Source organism: Callithrix jacchus, chromosome 4 (assembly GCF_049354715.1).
Source record: "Callithrix jacchus isolate 240 chromosome 4, calJac240_pri, whole genome shotgun sequence".
Taxonomy (NCBI): Eukaryota; Metazoa; Chordata; class Mammalia; order Primates; family Cebidae; genus Callithrix; species Callithrix jacchus.
In genome coordinates this window covers 74,249,853-74,271,277 of record NC_133505.1, presented here as the reverse complement: position 1 = coordinate 74,271,277, position 21,425 = coordinate 74,249,853, and the positions used below count along the sequence as shown (strand labels likewise).

Here is a 21,425-nt window from a genome sequence, read left to right as displayed (position 1 = left end):
TTTTTAAATCTCTTCCCCTTGTTTATGTATTTTTATGATTTCCTTTAATCAATTTGTCAAAGTCTGACTTCTCAGACACACTCAACCAACAGGTATTTTCTGGAGTATGGTGGTATTATGTTAGTGCCTTAATATTATAGATTTCACTCATTGTCTGGGACATATTGAAAGCATCTGTTTGAAACTTAAGAACTGGAGATTATATTTTTATATTAGATAAATTAACTTGACTGTACAGGTTTGACTCACAGCCCCCAGAGCAATTGGGATAAATAAAAACCACATATAAATCAAACTTGTTATGTAAGAGTACCATGCTGGGGTAAGCAACTTGTTGAAGGCTACTAACATTTGAAATTAGAAGAAAAGTTTGCATGTGAGCTGTTTATTTTCTCAACTCAGGCAAATATATAGGAAAATTAGGTAAATACAATTCATTTATTAAATATACCTTAATTACCTCAATTATAACACTGTTGTGAAAATATTGCTTTTAGTAAATTAAAAAGACAGGAGACATATACTAATGATCACATTCTTTGATTTAACTATGAACAACTAAGCATTCCATTTCAAATCTATCAGTTGATTACTTACCTCCATAATGCTGCATAGACAATTGCTAGGGTAATCAAGGCCAAGCAAGAAAGACCACTGCCTACTATTAGGGTAACGGAAGGTGTGCCAGAGGATTCCATGATCTGTGAATTAAACATAACAAAAAAGGAACAAATTGGTTTTTAATAAATTAAAATAACTTCTAGATTCAGCAAAGCTAACCTATCACTCAAAATAGCCTATATAGTTGTTATAGCTACCAGATAGTTACCCATGAATCCACTCTGTTCTCACATTCTCAACCTCTAAAAATACTAATTCCAGCTTCCTCCTCTCTCCCACTGTGAAGTAATAAATTCATTAGAGTTTTAAATACTGGATTATAGAATATTACCTCTTTATAACTTTCTAAAATCAAGACCTGAAACTACAACTTGGTCAACATTCACATGTTAAATTTTCTCTAGCTACAATTTGAAGCATAATTCACATTTCTTTAACTAACTGCAGGTTAGTCATTTCACAATATGATTCTAGGTAAAAATTTATTTTGATCCTACTATTTACAACTCATTATGTTACCTATATCTGGTGTATAGATATTGAAGATTTTTCAAACTTTCTGACTTTTTGACAACTTTATTCTAAGTCAAGTAGTCTCACATTTAATTTCACTTACTTGGCCTCTGAGGATATAGAAGAAAATCAGACACCAAATTTAAAATCTTCAAATATATTTTGTGATTTTTTTCAATGAAGAAAATATATGGAGATAATTATTACAATGCCAGTATCAGTCCCTAAATGCATGACCTTGAAAAATAAGCTTTCTGTCTTTTAAAACATATAGAAAGATTATAAGCATTCATTGAACTGGAAGATTTCTTTCCTTGGACACTTACATGACATTAAATCATCAAATTGGTTGGTTTTCAGATTGTTAATATTGGAAGTTTGAAGGAATACACTTTAAGATTAAGTGTGTTCTAAAATCTCAAATATGCACATCAGATTATATTAGTTTTTTATCTTCAAAATTAGTAATAAGAGTGAAGCTTACTTAGGCCAAATGTAGGCAGAATGTCACATTTACCTCAGTAATAATTGTTCAGTATTCATTTTGAGTTATATTTTCTCAAAATACATTTGATGAGAATATTGTTTTTCTTTCAGACAGTTATGTACAGCCGTCTCTTTCAGAAACTATTTTTGAAAAACCTCTATACTTTTGAGGAATAATTTTACAGTTCCTGACAGCCATGCTTTCATAAAAAACTTCATTTGATTAACATATGTATAATTATTTATTTATATTTACATTCAAGGACACCTCCAGAAAACCTGTACTGAAAATATCCAATGCAGATATGCAATGTGTTTGACTATAGTGTCTGGGGTCTTCATTCTACTATTAACAATATCCTCACCAATTCCCCAGAACATCTTTCCAGCTTTAAAATAAAGATTAAGTTGACAATTATTTTTATTTGAAAGTTTGCAGCATATTAATATGATTGGACTACATTCTTAAAACTACACTGCAGAAATTTCAAGTTAGAAGACATAAAATTGAGTAGAATTTAGTTACAGCATACCAACTAGAATTCATTCCACCAAGCTACTGTAGCTAAGGAGGAGACGAACCCAATTTTGCCACCCTGCAACATTTTCCATTTCCCCATTTAAAATGCAGTTCCCTGGAGAAACACTAGCCACAATGTCCCTGCCTTTGCATTACAGCCGTGTTTTCCCTTTGTTACTTACTATTTCTCTAGGTTGCTGAGCCAAAATGGCGAAGGTAGAGAGACGATCACATAAGCATTTCGTATGGGATGCATCGGTAAGCACAGTTTTACATCCCTGGGTGGACCACGTTCCCAAAGACTCGTTCCTGCAAAGGGGAGTGAGGGGGGGAGGAAATCGGGATAAATACGCCTGACAGCCAAATCCGTAAAGAAGAAAATGCAGTTTAATTGAGAGAATCGTCTACTGTAATTCCTGTACAGGAAAAAAAAAATCTACTTGTTGTTGAACAGGATGTAATTTAGATGCATCTCCAGTAATGCAAAGGGAGAGTGGGAAAAGGAAGCAGGCGGCGGTGCGGCGTGCAGAGAGCTGTCCAGCGCCGGAGGTGCTGAAACCGGGATTAGCTCTGTCCAGCCCTCTGCGAGGATCAGCAGCAGCAGCGGCAGCAGCACCAACAGCCGCCAGAGCGTTGGCAGCCACTTCCTATGCTCATCGGATCGTTTCAAACACTCAGGGTGTAAAGAGGCTTTTCATATTTTCCTACCAGTTCTGATTCCCGTCCCATATTTTGGACCATAAATGCTGGCTTTTAAAATGCGGATTTCTTTGAAAAGCCTGACTAAAAGGTTACATAGCTTGGATTGGGTGATAGGATCTTCTCCGCTGCTGGTTAGGGATTTTTCCTCCTTTTAGAATAGCTGCTGTGAAAATTTCACCCTGGAAACGGGAAGCAGCAGCAGCGGCATCAGCTGGTTCCTACTCTCATTGCCTTTGCCTGGTATCCAGGGGAGGGGTGGGTTTCAGACACAAGCTTCCTACTCTACACTCCACTCAGTCCAGCTCGCCTCTGACGTCCTTGACATTTCTTTCCCTCATCTGCCTCTTTGCCCTGGGGCAGAAGCATTAAGCTAACCCCAAGTCCACTAGAACATTTAGAGGAACAACCCCACCCCAAAGTCCAGTAAGAGTGAGGAAGAGAACCTAGTTCAATTTTCTCTTTGGTGTAGACATTTAAAATGCTAAAGCATACGGTTTATTTCCCACCCCAGCAGAACAATAAAAATGGTATCAACCTACGTCTTCTTTGGGGGGGGATGGGGGAGAACCCTTCCACCCCCAGCCAAACTACACTACAGGAAGAGAGAGAGAGAGAGAGAGAGAGAGAGAGAGAGAGAGAGAGAGAGAGAGAGAGAGAGAGAGAGAGAAGCTATAGAGCTCAACCAATCAACTTTATTATCATTACACGTGTTCTGTACTGAATGCACCAATTGTCACCTCCCCTCCCCCAGGTATGGAAACTCTCCAGCTAGCAAACCTGTACGTGTGTTTTTAAATTTCAGACCAAGTTACTATCTATGTTAAAAATTACTTCAAACTCTAAGAGAAAAACACATGGCCTGATGTTAATGTTGATATGGTGCTTTTGATTCTGCTTCCTCCATCTCTGAATGCCTGAAGCTATTGGGTTAAATATGTATGCAGTCTATTTCAGAGAGATTTCAATGAGACAGGCTTCTCTGTGACAGCTGAACTTCCAAGCTGAGCTGCAGAATATAATTCACTCTAACCCTTTTTGATATCTACCAGCAATTACTTTTAATATTCATAATTTGATAGCATTAATATTTATGACTCAATATACTCTTAATTACAACTTCTTTGAAGAAGAAAATGCACTGTATTTGAAGAGAGTTAGATAAAAATTCTACCTAACTTTACGCAAATACTTGTAAGTATTGGCCATTTTGGAATGTGTTAGGTCTCTTTTCTTTCTCATAATGTCATGCAATCATGCCAAATTTTAAAAAAAGTAGTTATGCTTTCAACTGCAACAGTATCAAACTCCAATTTTCTCTAACTGTAGCAACACATCAATTTACTTCATTAGCTGTCTCTTATCTTCTTGTGACAAACAGTTAAGGCCAAATTAAAAGCATTTATTTCAGCCGATCAAAGTTTAAAGAAGAAAGATACACTTAAGACAATCTGACATGTTTTAAAACAACATCTGCATTATTTATATTGGATGACAGCTTTACTTTAATGCAGTATCTGTGCTTTCAAGTAGAGTCCAGTACTTACACTTTTCAATTATGCAGCTATGCCCAATACATAAATTCAATATCTTAACAAGAAAAAAACTTTCTTTAAATAAAACCTCTTATGAGACAAAGTTATATACTTATATCCATGTGATTAGAGTTCATTATTCAAGATGATGTTAGCATCAGCAAACTTTGTTACCTATGAAGTCTATATTCAATATCATGTTGCTAGTTTCTGAAGATCATGTAAACTTTATATGACATCATTAAAATGTGAGTCCATTTACTTTACTTTGTACAATGATTGCATTGCTGACCTGGCCCAGCCCCAGGCAAAACTGGGAAGTAAGTAACACTGGTCTTCATGTTTTAGTCCTTCACTCACTCCAAGCATGAAATGCTTCTGCTCTCACTGGGGCCCTTTTCGTGCACACTTTCTTGAGGCTACATAACCTCCGTCCTTATCATTCTTTAAAACCATATTTCCTTCATTGACTTTATCTGATTAAATTACTGTATAATAACATCTGGGTGAGTTCAGCTTAATGTGCTTTCCCAAATTTAAAAGAAGATATGTAACAGACAATATTGCATCTGCTAGGAGAAGAGCAGAATCTGGAGCAGATAAGTAGAAGAGAGTATCATGAGAAGTGAGGAGGGAGGTGGGTAACTATCAAGTTCTGCATTTCATCCCTCCCAAGAGATACATAAGATGTGTGATATTCTGATGATGAAACTTACATTGTTTCATTAAACCTCTTGGTATTTTTAAATCACATAAAACTCATGAGTTAGTTTTTTCACTCCCTAGCATACATGTAACTATTATTACAAAGCCTATAGTATGTGCTTTCTGTATTTTCAAACTTTTCATAGCTTATTCCTACTGTAAAACATTCTTTGAAAGCATGGTACACATGTCTAATTAATTTCAGGAAAACCTTGTAAAGCAAACTGATATGTGGCAGAGCAGATGTGAAGCAAAATAGCTTCTCCATTTTGTACAGAATAAGCGTTTTGAACATGTGGACTATTCCAGCAGCCACATTATTTGTCCAGTGTCATAGTTTTGCATGCTATAATAAATGGTATATCTGTGAATTATTCTTAATTATAGAGTCTAGTTTGTTATCAATAAACAAAAATAGTGAAATATATATGAAATTTAAAGATATAAGAATAACTGATGATATCAGAAGCAAACAGAATGGTGATACAGTCATAGGCATTATAATGAAAATCACATATTTACTTTTCATAGTGTCCTTTCTGGGCACTAAGTAATTTTTTTCCCCAAATGGTTTTAAAATGTAACTAAGTTTGCAGAATTCCATACAACCAGCATGTCCGTTGTTGTCTACACCTACATTCACCCATGTTAGCTGTTAGCTGTCATCTGTACCTCTTTTTCTTCTCCCTATTACCACTGAATTAGGCTGGCTAACAGAAGGTAAAAACATTCCTGTCCCAAATATACAAAAACATATAATTATATGAAAATTAAGACACAAAATCTATTACTTTGTAACTTAATATTTACTTGATGACTTTCCCCAGTTTCCTAGGAATCTACTTGATTTTTTTTTGGATCAGAGTATTTGGTTCAGTTTTTGGTTTCATGAAGTTTTAAAACATCTGTTTATACTTCTTGGCATTTACAAATTAAAGGGAAAAGTTATCAGCTTACTCCAGTGAAAAGCTATTTGGTAAAAAATAATACTGATAGCAAAAATTCATAGTGACACATTTCAAAACTGTTTCAAGAAATTATATTTTTTATTTTTCCAGATATCAGTAAAACTAGATATTCCACTTCAATCTTCTATGAAACTGTTTATTATCTTCATAATAAATCAGTATGTAAGTTATTTATTATGAATAAGTTATATACTTTAGGGATTTTATTAACTCTTGGGATATTAGGAGTACATTTATTCAAAATCAAAATAGCTGTAGCAACATTTTTAAAAAATTTATACAGAATTTCTAACAACACTATCCTCACATTGTATATGCACTGACAGAAAGTAATTGCTTTCCAAAGCATAATAATAGTTAATTTCTAAAATTTAGGTAAATCTATATTACTTTTGATGCATATGCTGTATCCAAATGATGATGTGTATACAGCTTTTGGTATAAATTATTATCGTAATATAGATTTTTTTTAGTTCAGATGAGAAAATGTTCTCAATTTAGAGCAGGAACACACTTTGACATTAATTTCTACTTTAAAGGACATTGCGAAAATTGAGAACATTGTTTTTCCAGAAGCTGTTACTATGTCAAAATACAATAAATTATAAAATTAGAAAGATTTACTAGAAGTAACCTTAGTGATCATCTAGCCCATTGATTAACACTTACTATACATTAAAATTACCTGAAGAGCATTGAAAATTAAACGCTATAATAGGGTTTGGGATATTAGCTTTTAAAATGCCCTTCAGATTATTTCAGTGTGCAGTTAGGGTTGAGAACCATTGATCTTTTACAAAAATTTGTATAGATAAAGAAAGTGAAGTGTAGTAGTGAATTTAGAAATTTGTTTTAAGTCACAGAGTGAGAAGCAAAGCTAAACTTTTCATTTCCAGGTGAATTTTAATTTTAAAGTTTTACTGTAATCTGTTTTAAAACAGAATATACTGAACATGTCCAATGAAGTTATAAGAAAATTTAAAGATCTATTATAGCAAACATACATATTTTATGATAAAAAGGGTAATACCAACATAAAGCATATACATGCACTCCACTCATAGGGATGAGATTTAGAAGCATGTAATTTCGCATCACCAGGAAGGACAGTTGTCATCCATCATGCTGAACCTGGAGTTAATAGCAGTTCCTTCCTACCACAACACAAATTTTCTCATTTGTTATCTGAAAATTAAATAGTTCTAGGAATACTCTAAACTTAAATCTTACCCCATGCTTCTCTATACTGTTAGTGCTTTTCATTCAACACCATATTAGTTGATACATTCACCTTGCTTTCTTTCATTTGTAAAATGAACACTCTACATGCCATATTAGAAAACTAGCACTTTTGAGAGCTATATTATGTTGACTTTGAATCCCTGACACTTCCTTTCACTCAGTAGTCTTAATAATAAATGCTCAGTTTATATATAATATATATATTTTTGAGATGGGTGTCTTGCTCTGATGCCCAGGCTGGAATGCAGTGTCCTGATCTCGGCTCACTGCCACCTCTGCCTCCAGGGTTCAAGCAATTCTCCTGCCTTAGCCTCCTGAGTAGCTGGGATTACAGGTGCATACCACCACGCCCAGGTCATTTTTTTGTGTTTTTAGTAGAGACAGGGTTTCACCATGTTGGTCAGCCTGGTATCAAACTCCTGACCTCAGGTGATCCACCTGCCTTGGCCTCCCAAAGTGCAGGGATTACAGGTGCAAGCCACTGCGCCCGGCCCACATAATTGATCTTTTGCCTTTTAATGGATTTCTTTTTATACTGAGTTTAATGTAGACAGATTGCCTTTGCTATAATTCATTTGCTGTCCTTTAGCATATAGCAGACATGTTATCTGAAGCATATCAATAGCTCTTAATAGGGTCTTCTACTTGCTTTGGTCTTCAAACATCATTTAATGATGAACTCTGTAAGATTTCAGCATCCTGTGCTGATTATGTTCAATTCAACAGTGAGGCTTGAATCTTTACTCACCAGTCAGTATGTATTTAGTGAGTGCTTTCCAAATATCAGATGAAGTAGAAGGCACATGAAAAGCATGTAGTTAGTTTCTCAGAGAAGCTGACAATCTGGTTGGGATTATACACAATCTAGTAATATGTTTTCTACTAATTAGTTCTACAAATTATTCCAGAAAATATTGTCAGCTCTGCCCTTATATTTCAAGCCACCATCATCTCTAGCCTGGGATAATCTCTTCATTGGGTTTCTTGCCACCCACCCTCAAGTTTAATTTCAAGAAAAAATCCAGACAGATCCTGTTGACAAATATGTAAACTCCACTAAAAACTGAAAACTATCAATGGGTCTTCTGATCTCACTCAGGGTAAATGACAAAGATCTACTTATAATGGTCCTTATAATGGCCTACAAGGAATTATTCTACTTGGTTTCTCATTCACGTCCCACATTCATCTCCTAACACATGTATATTTGCCCATCACTTCCAACCACTCTGAGTTCCTTAGTGGCCTATCTTGGTGTTTTGTGCTAGCTATTCCCTTGGCCAAGAGTGCACTCTTCAAAAATATTCACATTACTTGTTTCTTCAGATTATGTAGGCTTCTGCTTTTATGTTAACCTATCAGAGATGTTATCACTGACTATCCATCATAAGATAGTAACTTCCCATCCATAGTAGGTAAAAAATGGCTACAAACTACATGTAACTCTTCTCATCAAGAGGTGGAGTCTATTACCTCCTCCTCTGAATCTGGATATATGTATGGTGACTTGAATTGATCAAAAGAAGACAGTGTTTCCACTCTGAGGCTTGTGAAACTAAGCCTCAAGAGGTCTTAACAATGTCCATCCTTATCATCTTGAGTGTGAGGTAGCTCAGGCCAGCCCTACTGAGGATGAGACTGGCACCAGCCACCAGACATGTTAGTGAGGCTGTATTAGATCATCCAGCCCCAGATTAAACTTCCAGATGGCAGCCTCATTAATTATACCATATGAAACTAACTGGCTGAGCTCAATCTAATAGCTACTCCATAATATTGAAGGCAAATAATGGCTGTTGTTTTAAGCCACTATTTGGGGTGACTTGTTATAAAATAGCTAATACACCATACAAGCCCTTTTCAAGGGCCCTTTGCTGATCTTTTGTTGCCCATTGCACTTACTCTAATCTGTTGGTGCACATTGCACTTGTCATGATTGATGTATTATGTACTTTCCCATTTGCTTTTTGCCCATATTTGCTCACTAGGATGTACATATCATCAGGAAAGGGATATTGTTATGTTCACTTTGGTATTACCTGATTCTAACACAGTGCTTGATATATTATAGGTGCTTAATAAATATTTGTTGAATGAATACCTGGTAAAGATTTTGATCTGATATAGGTGGAATTTCCTACATAATTCACTTATTCAATAAATATTTATTTGTCATTAAATATGATACAGATGCTGAGCTAGGTTATTGTGTGGAAATATTAGATTTCCACTTGCCATTTTTCAGAGCTTGAGAACATCGCTGGAAATTATCTCACAAGTGTAGTGTTACTGCTGTTATGTCATAAAATACACATTAAAACCAAGAATATGTCCCTCTTGAGGTAATGAACATTATTTACAAGAATGGTAGCACCAATTTTATTGCCAGTAACATCTTTTTTGTCGTTGTTTTAAATTGGAAATAGAGTAAAAAGGAGTATGGTTAGAAATTAAGGAAGCCAATTTACTGGGTTATAAATATGTATAAGTATCTTTACAGCATGATTTATTAATAATTAAAGGTTAAAATTTGCTATCTGCCATCATTAATTAGTCAATAAACAAATAATAATCATATTAGTAAAAATAGTTAACATTTATTCAGAGTCTAGTTAGGTGTTGTGGTGAATAATACACTTTAAAAATTTCCTTATACTAAAGGCCAGGTGCAGTGGCTCATGCCTGTAACTTTGGGAAGCTGAGGTGGGCGGATCACCTGAGGTTGGGAGTTTGAGACCAGCCTGACCAGAATGGAAAAACCCTGTCTCCACTAAAAATACAAAATTAGCCAGGCATGGTGGTGCGTGCCTGTAATCCTAGCTACTCAGGAGACTGAGGCAGGAGGATTGCTTGAACCTGGAAGGCGGGCATTGCGGTGAGCCAAGATCGTGCCACTGCACTCTAGCCTGGGCAACAAGAGCAACATTCCATCTAAAATATAAAAAAATTCTTACACTAAATACCAAGGTAAATATTATTGTTATTCCCTTTATAGGAAAATGGATATAAATTAAGCTCCTAACTCCATCCAGGATCATGAGGACCCTAGAGATGAAACAGCCTAGAGTCAAAAGTTGCCTGGTTGTCTCAATTCCTGTAATATAGCCCTGTAAGTCTCGGACTTCCTACCTTTGGTGGTATTATTTTATGCTTAAAAGAAATAAATGGAACCCAGAGGTTGTGACTTTCCTAGCGACATCCAGCTGTTAAAGGGTTGCCAGGAACTGAGCTTAAGTCTGTATGACCCCAAAGCAGATTCTCCTTACTCTGTTCTCTTGGTGAGGGTTAGACATAGTAAGAAAGCACAGCCAAAGTTAGGAATATACAGGAAGAACACTCAGAAATGGTGGAAGAAAACTGAGAATTAATATCTCACAGAAAATATGTGGAGAGCATTTCATTAAAAAGTTATTGATCAAAGGTCAAATAAGAAAATAAAAATATGAAGCTAGAGAATGGTCATTGTAGGCATGGAGGAGGCCACTGAGAGCCTTTGGAAGAACAATTTTAGTAGAGGGGTTAGGCATAAATTAGATTGCTAGACATTAAAAAAAGAAAGCTTGTGATATCAAAGAGTTTATCAATAAAAGTCAAAAGACTGCATGCAAGTCAGACAGCACAGAAAATTATATTTTTGTCAAGTATGCATTTACTTTGAGGTGTGGCTCAATCTTCCAACAGGTTATAATGCAGATCAAAACAGTCTAGGAAGAGAGAGATCACAATAGGATGTAGTGATGATAAGACAATAGTCTCATAATTTGATTCAGAATAATGATGAGACTGTTGATATTAAAAGGAAGGAGAAACAAAAAGTATCTTCTATTGAAAATGCAAAGGGAAAGCATTATTACTCTCAATAAGATGGAAGAAAATTCAAGAAAAAAGTTTATGTCATTTTAAGTCTTTTTTACTCAGAAAATTTCAAAACTTTTGTTTCCACCATTAAAAAACAGCAGAACTTGGTGTGAACAGGGGAGAAAAAGAGACAATTTGATGGACATAGAAATGTAAATTTGAATAAAAATGAAGAGGAAAACTGCTTTATACATTAGTTCATGGATGAATTATATGTGATGTTTCATAAAACAACAAAACACATTTTAATTCTGTACATAACTAGATATTAAGAAAGATTTCCAGGGTTGTTCTTGGGTATAGATAGGGGAAGATCCTAAATTTTAATTTTTTCTCTCATCTCTTTTCAAAAGACTTTCAAATGCCCTGAATATCAATCATTTGTTAATCTAAAAACCATAAAATAATTCATTCTGTTTGTATATTTTTTTCCTCAATAAAACTGTTTATCTGGGCTAGGAACCAATTTTTCGCCTAATATAATTTGCAACAGATGATATGCACAACCTTGAAAAAGCAGGATTATTGAACTAAAATAGAGCAAATTTAAACATATGTTACTTTTCACACTAGTTTTCAAGTAATCTGGACAAAAATCCAGTCTAGAGATTTTACTGGACCATTGTAACATTTATGATATAGTGAATCTAAGAACTCACCTATTTAATATCAGCTTGCTCACTTCCTGACTCTAACGGCTTTTGCTTCACAAACCTTTTAAAAATGATTAATCCCAAGTATGATACATATAGAAAAATACACATGAAAAAAAGATAAAATACATATTGAAAAAATAAGAGTAATTGTCTCAGGGTATTATAGGTATTAGCCTTTGCTTTGTTATATTTTTATACTTTTCCATTTTTCCAGTGTAAATATATTACCTCTGCAATCTGAAAAAACAAAATATTTTGAGAGCCAAAAAAAAGGCCAGATGCAATGGCTCATGCCTGTAATCCTAATACTATTTGGGAGGCTGCAGTGGGCAGATCACTTGAGGCAAGGAGTTCGAGATCAGCCTGGGCAACATAGCAAAATCCTGTGTCTACTAAATATACAAAAATTAGCCGGGCATGGTGGTGCATGTCTGTCTTCCCAGCTACTTTTGGGGTTAATGCAAGAAGATCACTTGAATCTGGGAGGTCAAAGGTGCAGTGTGCTGATGCCACTGTACACCAGCCTAGGTGACAAAGTGAGACTCTGTCTAAAAAAAGTAAAAAGAGAGAGATTCAAAAAAATCATGTAAAATAATACCATAGGCAGCTATTTGTATTTTACACATTTTGTTCCCTCCCATTACTTTTGAAATTATAATTATGGTGTGGCTTGGTTATAACTGACTCAGTCATGCTTTTGGCATGGGATCATGGGTTAGCTTGCTTTCTAAGTTAACTATTTGAGCACATGCCTGGACTGCTACCCCACACTGGAAGGATAGCACTCAAAAATAATTGTTGAGATGTCAATTAAAAGTTAGGCTTAACTCACTAAAAATTCTGATGTATTAGTTCTGGGATGGGGCTAGAAATAATGCGATTTTTCTATCAGTGTCATTAGTTTCAAGAAACAGAAATTTAAACTCTTGCATTAATCATACTTCAAAATTATGTTTTGTCAGTGCCTACATACAAAATGCAAAAATAAGGGTTCATTGGACATTTATATAGTTTATACAACTATTTGAGTGAAACGATATTCTTAGAATTTTGAAAGGGGGAGTCCTGAGTATTAGAGGAATGTTTCTTTGTTAACTTCCTTCTTGTACTATGTGCATTTTGGGAACCCAAATATTAGTAGTAGAAACAATAGAGGTGGCTGGAGAGGCTGCACGAAATATTACCACATACAAGCACTTTGAAATGAAATAAAGTGATCCCCATAGGAAAAACTGGATTCAATTAAAATGTAAACTAGAAAAATAATTTGTTTACCTTAAACGTAGTGGTTCATAATCATATATATATTAAGCCAACATTAATTTTGCAACAATCTCAATATCACTCATTTGAAGCTACTGAATTCTTTTTAAAAAAATCAATATTTCAGCATTGCAGTGTTCAAAGCAAAAAAGCTCATTCAATAAAAGCCAGCTGCAAATGGTTTTGTGCCTAGTCAATGATAGAGATAAGTACATTCACCAAATAAAAATTTGAAATAGTAGCCTCAGTAAATATTAGATATTTTCTTTTCATTATTTTTTTCTTCTAATCAAAATTACTTTAGATTTACTTGTGAACAGTTTCAAAAAGCTTGCCTTTTTTCACCTTTTTACATAATCTATATAATCTATAAAATAAGTATCTCTGTCCTGCATATAATCTTTAAATTGAATTTTACTTTTACATCCCAGGTGTGGCAATAAGAAAAAGCTTCTGCTTTCATCTGTACAATGAGAATGCTCTCATCAGGACATCACCAGCCTAACCTGGGACCCAGTGTGCTTATTTATAAAATTAGCCAATTGCATGCTCTGTCTACTTTATAGAAATACTGTGTTGATAAAAGTCAAGATAATAGATATCCTGGACAATTATTTATTTAGTGATTGTATAGGTGAGACATTATTAATAGGGATAGAATATTTTCTCTACAAATTGGAAGTTCTCTATAAATACAATACATTATTATGATGATCACCCGTATGATTATTTTTGACAAGAAAGCCATGTAGGAGGGGTTAAGTGACATGAACAACATAATCCATCAAGGATTAACCCTCTTACATTGGCACCATAACATTTCCAGGTTTGATAGTAGAATACCAGAGTCCAGATTTGAAAGACTCAAATTTAAGAGAAATAAAATAATTAATGTACTCCATGAAGAAATAAAGAAATGTAATGCCTTGATTTTCACCAAGAATTTGGTTTTTTTCTTACTGTAAAGACTTTAAGAAGTTTAAATGGAACTCTGGATCACCAAATCTCTTTGGGATCGCTGAGCCACACAGCCAAACCACATATTGTTTTTAAGTCATGGGTAGCCAGTAAAATATGAAAAGAAAAATTATATGCTACTAAAGGGAAGAATTCATATCATATTCTGGCAAGAAATGCAAAGAATGTAATTTTTCTATCTTCTAAACACTACCATTGCCAAGAAATTACCAATGGAAACCTTCCACTCAGAACATTTTCTTTGGAAATTATGAGTATTTAAAATAAGTGCCCTGAGAAGTATGGTCTAAAAGAAGCATATATGAAATTCCATAAAACTAGTAATTTCTATAAACTTCCGGCTTTGGGGAAACATGAAGATAAATCTCTTTTGTAAGAGGCCATGAATTATCCACTGCCTATAAAACAATATGATGTTAGGTAAATGAGGGAAGAGTAGCTACTTCAGTTGATAAGAGTTCACAGAGGAAGCCAGACTGTCCTAAGTTTCCAGAATACCCTGTATCACCCACCTGGCCAGCCAGTCATTTGCCAGGCTACATGGCAAACTACAGGCTACAGGATACATTGTTTTAGCTACATGGCAGCTAGACCAGAGCAGCAATAGGAAAGCAATAGAAGCTTGTGCTTACTTCCTCAATAATAGCCCATGCAGAAAGGATAACAAAGAGGACAAGGTGTCTTTAAATGAATTGTTTAGTATGGCTTTTTCTAAATACAATGCAAGTTGATCTTTAAATTCCAATAAAAAATCTGAAAGAGTGATATTCTTTTATGAATGTATGGGTAGATGAAATTACAGCTTTTTAGATTTAGACACCCTAAAATACTGACTGCCATCATTTAAAGAATAAGAAATTTTGCTTTAACCTTATACATTTGAAAATGTATATAAATGTTTTAGTGCCTCTTTTGTGCTAGGGAGAGTACTAGGCATTGGGATTGCATAGATTAGAAGATAAACATAGTCCCTTTGCTCAAGTGTAATGTAGAGACAAATATACAGCTTGTCCACCCACAACCCCAATTAAGAAATCTAAAACCTATAACCCAATCAGAGATCGTAGAGGTGTGGATAGTGATCTAGTGATAAAGGGGAAGAATGCGTAATTTCATTTCTCAAAAAGCTTGAGAAATATGCATTGCCATGTATTTAATAAAGATATACTCTATCTTCCTATCATGCTTTGACTCCTTTGAACTATTACTTCTTAATACATTAATAAGGAAGTGGTGTGAAATTTCTTGGTTGAAGGGCAGCACTGAACTCTCAATGGTGTAATTAACATTTTAATGAGGAGTGAAGGCTTTGCCTGTTTTGGATCTCAACTGTGTGTCTCCTGAGTGGATCTCAATCTATTGAGCTCAGAGAATGAGGTGATTCTATCTTAGTGAGATTTTAAGTAACAGTAGATCATGCAGGCCACAGTTTTAGCCTGCTCCTGCTCTCTTCCTTGTTAAGAAAGTTCACTTATATTCTAATATACTATGTCAGAGTCCAACAACTAGTTTTCAGCTCTGGTTTCTTTTTTGGTATGCACAGAAACTGTATGCATAACAGTTACAATCCGGGTGGGTCATTTTTAGTAACTGAACAAGTAATTGCAGGTTCTCCTTATTTGTAAGCTATAGTAGCTAACTGCTATTTGGAGACCCAACAATTTGCGGAGGAAGTATTAGATAATGCTTGTAATTTAATTATTTGCACATCAAACTTTGGCTAATACACCAAAGGTATGAAACATCTTCATTGGAGACAAACTTGAAGGTCATTAAAAAGCTATTTGTTTTGAGGTTTCGGAAACCCAAGTACCTAAAAAGATGGTCTAATGGACAGAAAACCACTTTTATTACCAGATAAAATCTTTCAAAAACGTTAAAAACCAATATCCTTATTTTCATTGCTAGGTTAAAAAAAAAAAGAGAAAGGAAAAAAAAAACGCTCATAAGAAAAACTCCTGTGGGAAAGCTTTAAGCATCTTAAAAATGAAGCTTATAATGGAAAAGCCTTCTCTGTCATAATTAACATAGTATCACTAATATAAAACCCAGGCTGTGTATCCTGTCTTTATAACTCATTTCTGGCTACTGCAGACCCATCACTATAATGTGTACTATACATATAGCACAATATAGTTTATGTCATTATTAGGTAAAGGATGTAGAATGTAAGGGAATTTTGACACTGATTTCTTGGTGATAAGAATGTATAGCTCAAGTTTTCTCTAAAGATATAAGCATTAATAATCCACATAGATATTGAAGTAGTTCAACCACTACTTTAAATTTTGCTTACTGATTCAGTCATAAAACCAAGGACACCATGCACATTTACCTGTGAGTTACATAATCTTCTAGCAAAGATTTAGCAAAGTTGCAAACTCTAGTTGTGTTTCTTGTATCCTTCAGTTCTGTTTTTCTCTTACTCAGAGCCAAGAATATAAACACACCTGTGTATGTCAGTGTGTGTGTGTGTGTGTGTGTGTGTTGTCAAATTAAAGAATAGAAATGTCTGACATATTTAGTTGATTGGTTTTATGAAGAATGGTTGTCATATGGTGTCTGTTACTGATATAAAGTTCATCTGGAGAGGAGGACTCCAAGTTCTTCAAAATGATTCAGGCATCAGTACAATGTTCCAGGATATAAACAATCAATTTTTGTAGCCAACTATTTGGGATACATAAAAAACCCTAGGAAATCCAAACTTTTCCTACTGAAGAAACATTGACAAAGACTGGTACAAACATTGTTTATTCTCAGAGTAGCACATAAAATTTACTTTGCTAATAGCACAATTTTCATCTTTTCAATTTCGGGATAAAGGAACAAATACCTATGTTCAAATTTCACTAACTTAAGCTATCCCATATAGTTTCAATATCCTAGAGGTTAACTGTCCCACTCCAAGTGACAGACTTAGATTTAAAGAACAGCCCTGGGAAGGGAAGTATAGTAACTAAAGTAGTTTTATATTATTAAGGTGGCTCTTTAACTATTAACGCATGAAAGAGATACTGACAGAAATTTATGGCAGGTCCAAGTGAAAGTGATGATATTCCATGAGGTAAATGCAGTTTTGAGAAAATATTTAAGAACTCAGTAGTTGTACAGAAAATCCATTGTGTGTGACCCCATAAATTCTCATTGGCTCCAATTTTGTCTACTGACTGCAACTTTTATTCTCTTACTAAGGTATCTTTACTTAATTAGGCTCCTTTTGCTACCAGACTTGCAGAACAAAGCCTCCTGTAAAAACATACAGATTGTCTATAGAAAGTCAAGCACAAGGAACAGAAACAAGAAGAAGTTGCTTTTTCAGTCCCCTGTGTTCAGTGTGATTTCTTTTAGGTTGTTAATGCAGATGTCCTTAAAGAAATTTAACTCTTAGTATCCCTGAGAACTACACTTTCTTTCATATCTTACATGGCAATATAGAAAAGACTATTGCTCACCTTCTCTTCTCTTCTTCTCCCCTTTCCTAGAGTGCCAAAATATAGACTAAAGTGATTCTTGTTTACATATCCTCACTATACAGAATCTGCCAACAGCTAGAGTTTACATAAAATGATGATATGAATAGGACATTATAGATGAAAAAATTTTACTAATGGAGTCTGAGAATGGACTGTTATTTAAAATATGAGTAGCTCCTTTTGGTACCAGAATGAGTACTGACATTACTGGGTTCTACATATTCAACTTTACATACTTATAGACCACTTTGGTGAAAAGGTTTCATATTAATATAAGAATGACTTTTTTCTTTTTTTGCAATGTAAGGTCTGAAAGATTTTGATTTTTTTTGTCAGATGGACATAAGGCTTTTATATGTTCACCAGAAGATGTTAATGTTATATGCAAAGAGAAGTATATTTCCAGACCCCCCAGATATGAGAGCCTTGCCTCCTTATTTAAGAGTGAGCTATTCTGAGCCAAACTTCTCATCACCTATATCATACCCATTTTGTTTTTTTAAAAACTGCATACCTGTCTAATCTAAAAAGGTGGGAAACATGGTATAGCTATATTACTGCTAATTCTGTCCAGTTCACATCTCACTCTCAGATATACATCAGGGAGGACTCAAGGACAGAAGGCTCTTCAATATGATAGCCAAAGGGGCTGTGAAGAGAAGCAAATCAGGGTTTTAATCACCCTATAGCACAAAGGAGAGAACATGCTTACATCAAATTATTAATCTCCCATGGTGTCTTTCAGGTAAATCCAAGTCCCTGCCCGACCAGAGTTAGGATGTGCTGCAGCCCATGGGACTGGGCAACACCCTGCTTCTTTTCCTTTTGCAGGCAGGCCACCTTGGACAGAGCACTGTATTCTTGCTGTATCATGCAGCCTTCCTTACCAGCCATGTTACTGAACTATAGATAATTTATGACTGCAATACTCAGATACAAGGGGCAGAAAAGCAGATGCTCAAGGCCAGGTTTTGCCAGTTTTATTCTGCGTTGCCTATCACATCATAAAAATCTTTTTTTCTCCCATACAAGTTTTATTTGCAATCATTACCTAAATTTATCTTGGAGACTTGGGGTAAAAAGGGCAGTGTCTCAGAACTTTCCCTCAATACAAGTACTGATAAGAACTGTGCTTCTTGGTGACTGCTGCCAGGACCTCAGCTCGGCCTCCAAATGACCAACTGTTAACAAGGACTATACTCCTGTGCTGTCTTGGGACTCACCGTCAACGAAAACTATCCTGCGTAAGGCAAGAGGCTGTGTAACTGCACCACCCATTCAGGACTCAAAGAAGGTGAGGGTCCCTATTCTCACATTCATTCAGCTGGACTTGATCCAGAGTGGCTGAAAGGAGATGTGATAATTTATATAGCTCTATTGTTTCAAGAATAAGATTGTGCCTCCTAAGTGTCTTTTCCCTTTTTCCTCAATAAGCCCCTTCCTGGTTTCTAGACAAGACAGGTTGCAGGTAGGACAGCATTCAGGAGTGGGAGTTGTGTGGGCAGTTCTGTGCCCTCTTTGTCTCCAAACCTAAAGACATACAATTCCTCTCTTTATCCAGGTTGACAGGTTATTTCATCATTCCACTGAAGACCAACATTTAAAATAAACATCAGCACCACTGGGACCCCATGTCCCTGAAGGGCAATCACTGTCACTCTACAACCAATGGTTAGCTTCTTTCCAATTATTCTGTCCAAGCCGATTCTTTCTGCCTTGGACATTTTCTAGGACTTTCTAGGCTATTTTTCTGTTTCTGTGAAACTGAACCCATGGGGCTTTGTTTTATGTGTTCTTCCTTGGAATGGCTTTGCTCTGGGGATAGCTCAGTATTCTCTCTGTCATCAGGTCATTCACAGTAGATTCTGTGGTTTGGGACTTTTTCCACACTCCTACTTTTACCTAAGGGTGTTGCTCAGTGTTTAGTTTAGGCTTACTTACATCTGTGCTTCCTTTCTCCTGGGCCCCTGGTAACAGGAATATCCTCTGATAATCCCAACCAGGTCCAGTAGGTAACTTTTCCATTAGCATGGTGTTAAAAGCCCTTCAAATTACATTACTTAGCTTTTTGATCTGAAATCAGTCTTAAGTAAATTTTCTCACTAATTCTAGGTATTCAAATGCAAATGACTCCAAGCAATAGTCTTTAGAGATGGAACGTAGTTGTTTTAAACCTATTAGGGTCTTTCAATCAAGTATATTCTTTAGCCTAGGGCTTTTCATCCATCCATCCACTTAACAAATAAAGTGCCTGCTATTGTCAGGCAATTACTAGGATTTTGGGAAGGTGAAAAGTATTCTCTGCTACCAAAACCATTATAATATTTGAGATAAAATCAGTAGTTAGTAGTAGCGAAAAAATATGCTGTGTAGAATATATACTTATTTAGATTACAAGCTCCTATCCCAGTGGAAGACGAAAACCATCTTTGTGTCCTAGAAAGTAGTCAAGGTAGATAGGAGATTTGAATTTATATTAACAATCTATGTCAACCGTGGAAAATAATTAAAGGAGTAAGCAACATCCAGTTTGAGGATTATTAGGACCTAAGAAATTTATTTCATTGTGTGGAAGACAACCACCCACACATCTCCTCCTCTAACAAGCCAGAGAAATTTGGTTTTAAAAACTATGGGAGCAGACCTTTAAGTCAACCATAAGAATATTATTATAAGAGAATGGACAAGCCACAACTAATAGGCTTTGGATGGTTCCCGCCCCCGCCCCCCCCCCGAACCTGAAGTCTGAAATGTCTGTAATGAGAATTGTGGGCATAGGATACATTAGATTTTGTACAGGTCTTATAAACCTTTAATCAAGCAAAAAATGTTGAGTTTAGTTAATATTTTCTCAAAAATACTTCACTTTTGAAAGCAATGGGTATTTCACAAAAAAATAATCTAAAGAGATATATCTACCTATATCTATCTACACACATAAACACATGTACATATGTTTCCCTTCATTTTGTCACCTTTTCTTTCTTTTTTAAAGTTCTAAGAAAAGAAATGGAAACTAGAATATATATTTTCTTTTTAACATTTTATTTTGGAGTAATTTTAGACATAAAATGTAAAAACAGTACACATCCCTTTCACTTAACTCTTCTTATATGTTAATTTGATATAACCTTAGTACAATTAATGTTATGAAGTTAAAATTAGCACATACTATTAACTAATCTCCAATCTTTCCAAATCTAATTGTATATCTAATGTCCTTTTTGTGATGCTGCATCTAATCCAGGGTTCTGTACTGCATTGTCATCTTATCTCCTCAATTTCCCATCTGGTTCAGTTCTCAGTCTTTGTCTTTCATGACCTTTACAATTTTGAAGAGTATTTACCACTTATTTTGTAGAATGTCCCTCAATTTAGGTCTGCGTGTGTTTTCGCAAGAGTAGACAGAGGTTACACATTTCTGACGGGGGTATCATAGGAGTGATGTTGTGCCTTTCTTGGCACATCGTATCAGGAAGTATACGCTATGCTATGCGTAGGTCCTGTTCCTCACCAGATGATGTTAGCTCTCATCTTTGTTAATGTAGCATCTGCCAGGTTTCCCTACTTTTGCAATTTGTGATTTAAAAATATCTTTTAGGGAGATGTATTTTCTTCTAAGAATTTGAGCATTTTTATTAGGTTGGTGCAAACATAATTGCAGTTTTTATGACAAAAATCTGATAGAAAATGAGACTTGGGGACCTCTTACCGGAACAGAAATCTTCTTATTCCCTACTGACACCCAGCATGCTTTGAAGTCTTCTATTCATATTCCCATAAGACTTTGCTCACCTTAATTTTAAACCTAAGTAGATTTGGGGGATCAGGTCTGTACAGCTAATATCACCCATTTGGTTGTTGTTTTAGTCACTTTTGTGGTTGATCTTTGCCAGAAATTCCTT

General features: G+C 35.2%; 1 protein-coding gene across 7 annotated transcripts in view; it reads right to left on the bottom strand.

Moving 5' to 3' along the window:
• Nucleotides 1-21,425, bottom strand: part of ADGRB3 (adhesion G protein-coupled receptor B3) — a 771,381-nt gene that overhangs the window by 162,449 nt on the left and 587,507 nt on the right. For all 7 annotated transcript variants that reach the window (XM_078369486.1, XM_002746712.7, XM_008994633.5 and 4 more), the window contains 2 exons: nt 2,323-2,449; nt 598-701 (listed from right to left, as the gene is read on the bottom strand). In XM_078369486.1, coding sequence (XP_078225612.1) covers nt 598-701; nt 2,323-2,449 — 231 coding nt within the window. The remainder of the gene's footprint in view (nt 1-597; nt 702-2,322; nt 2,450-21,425) is intronic.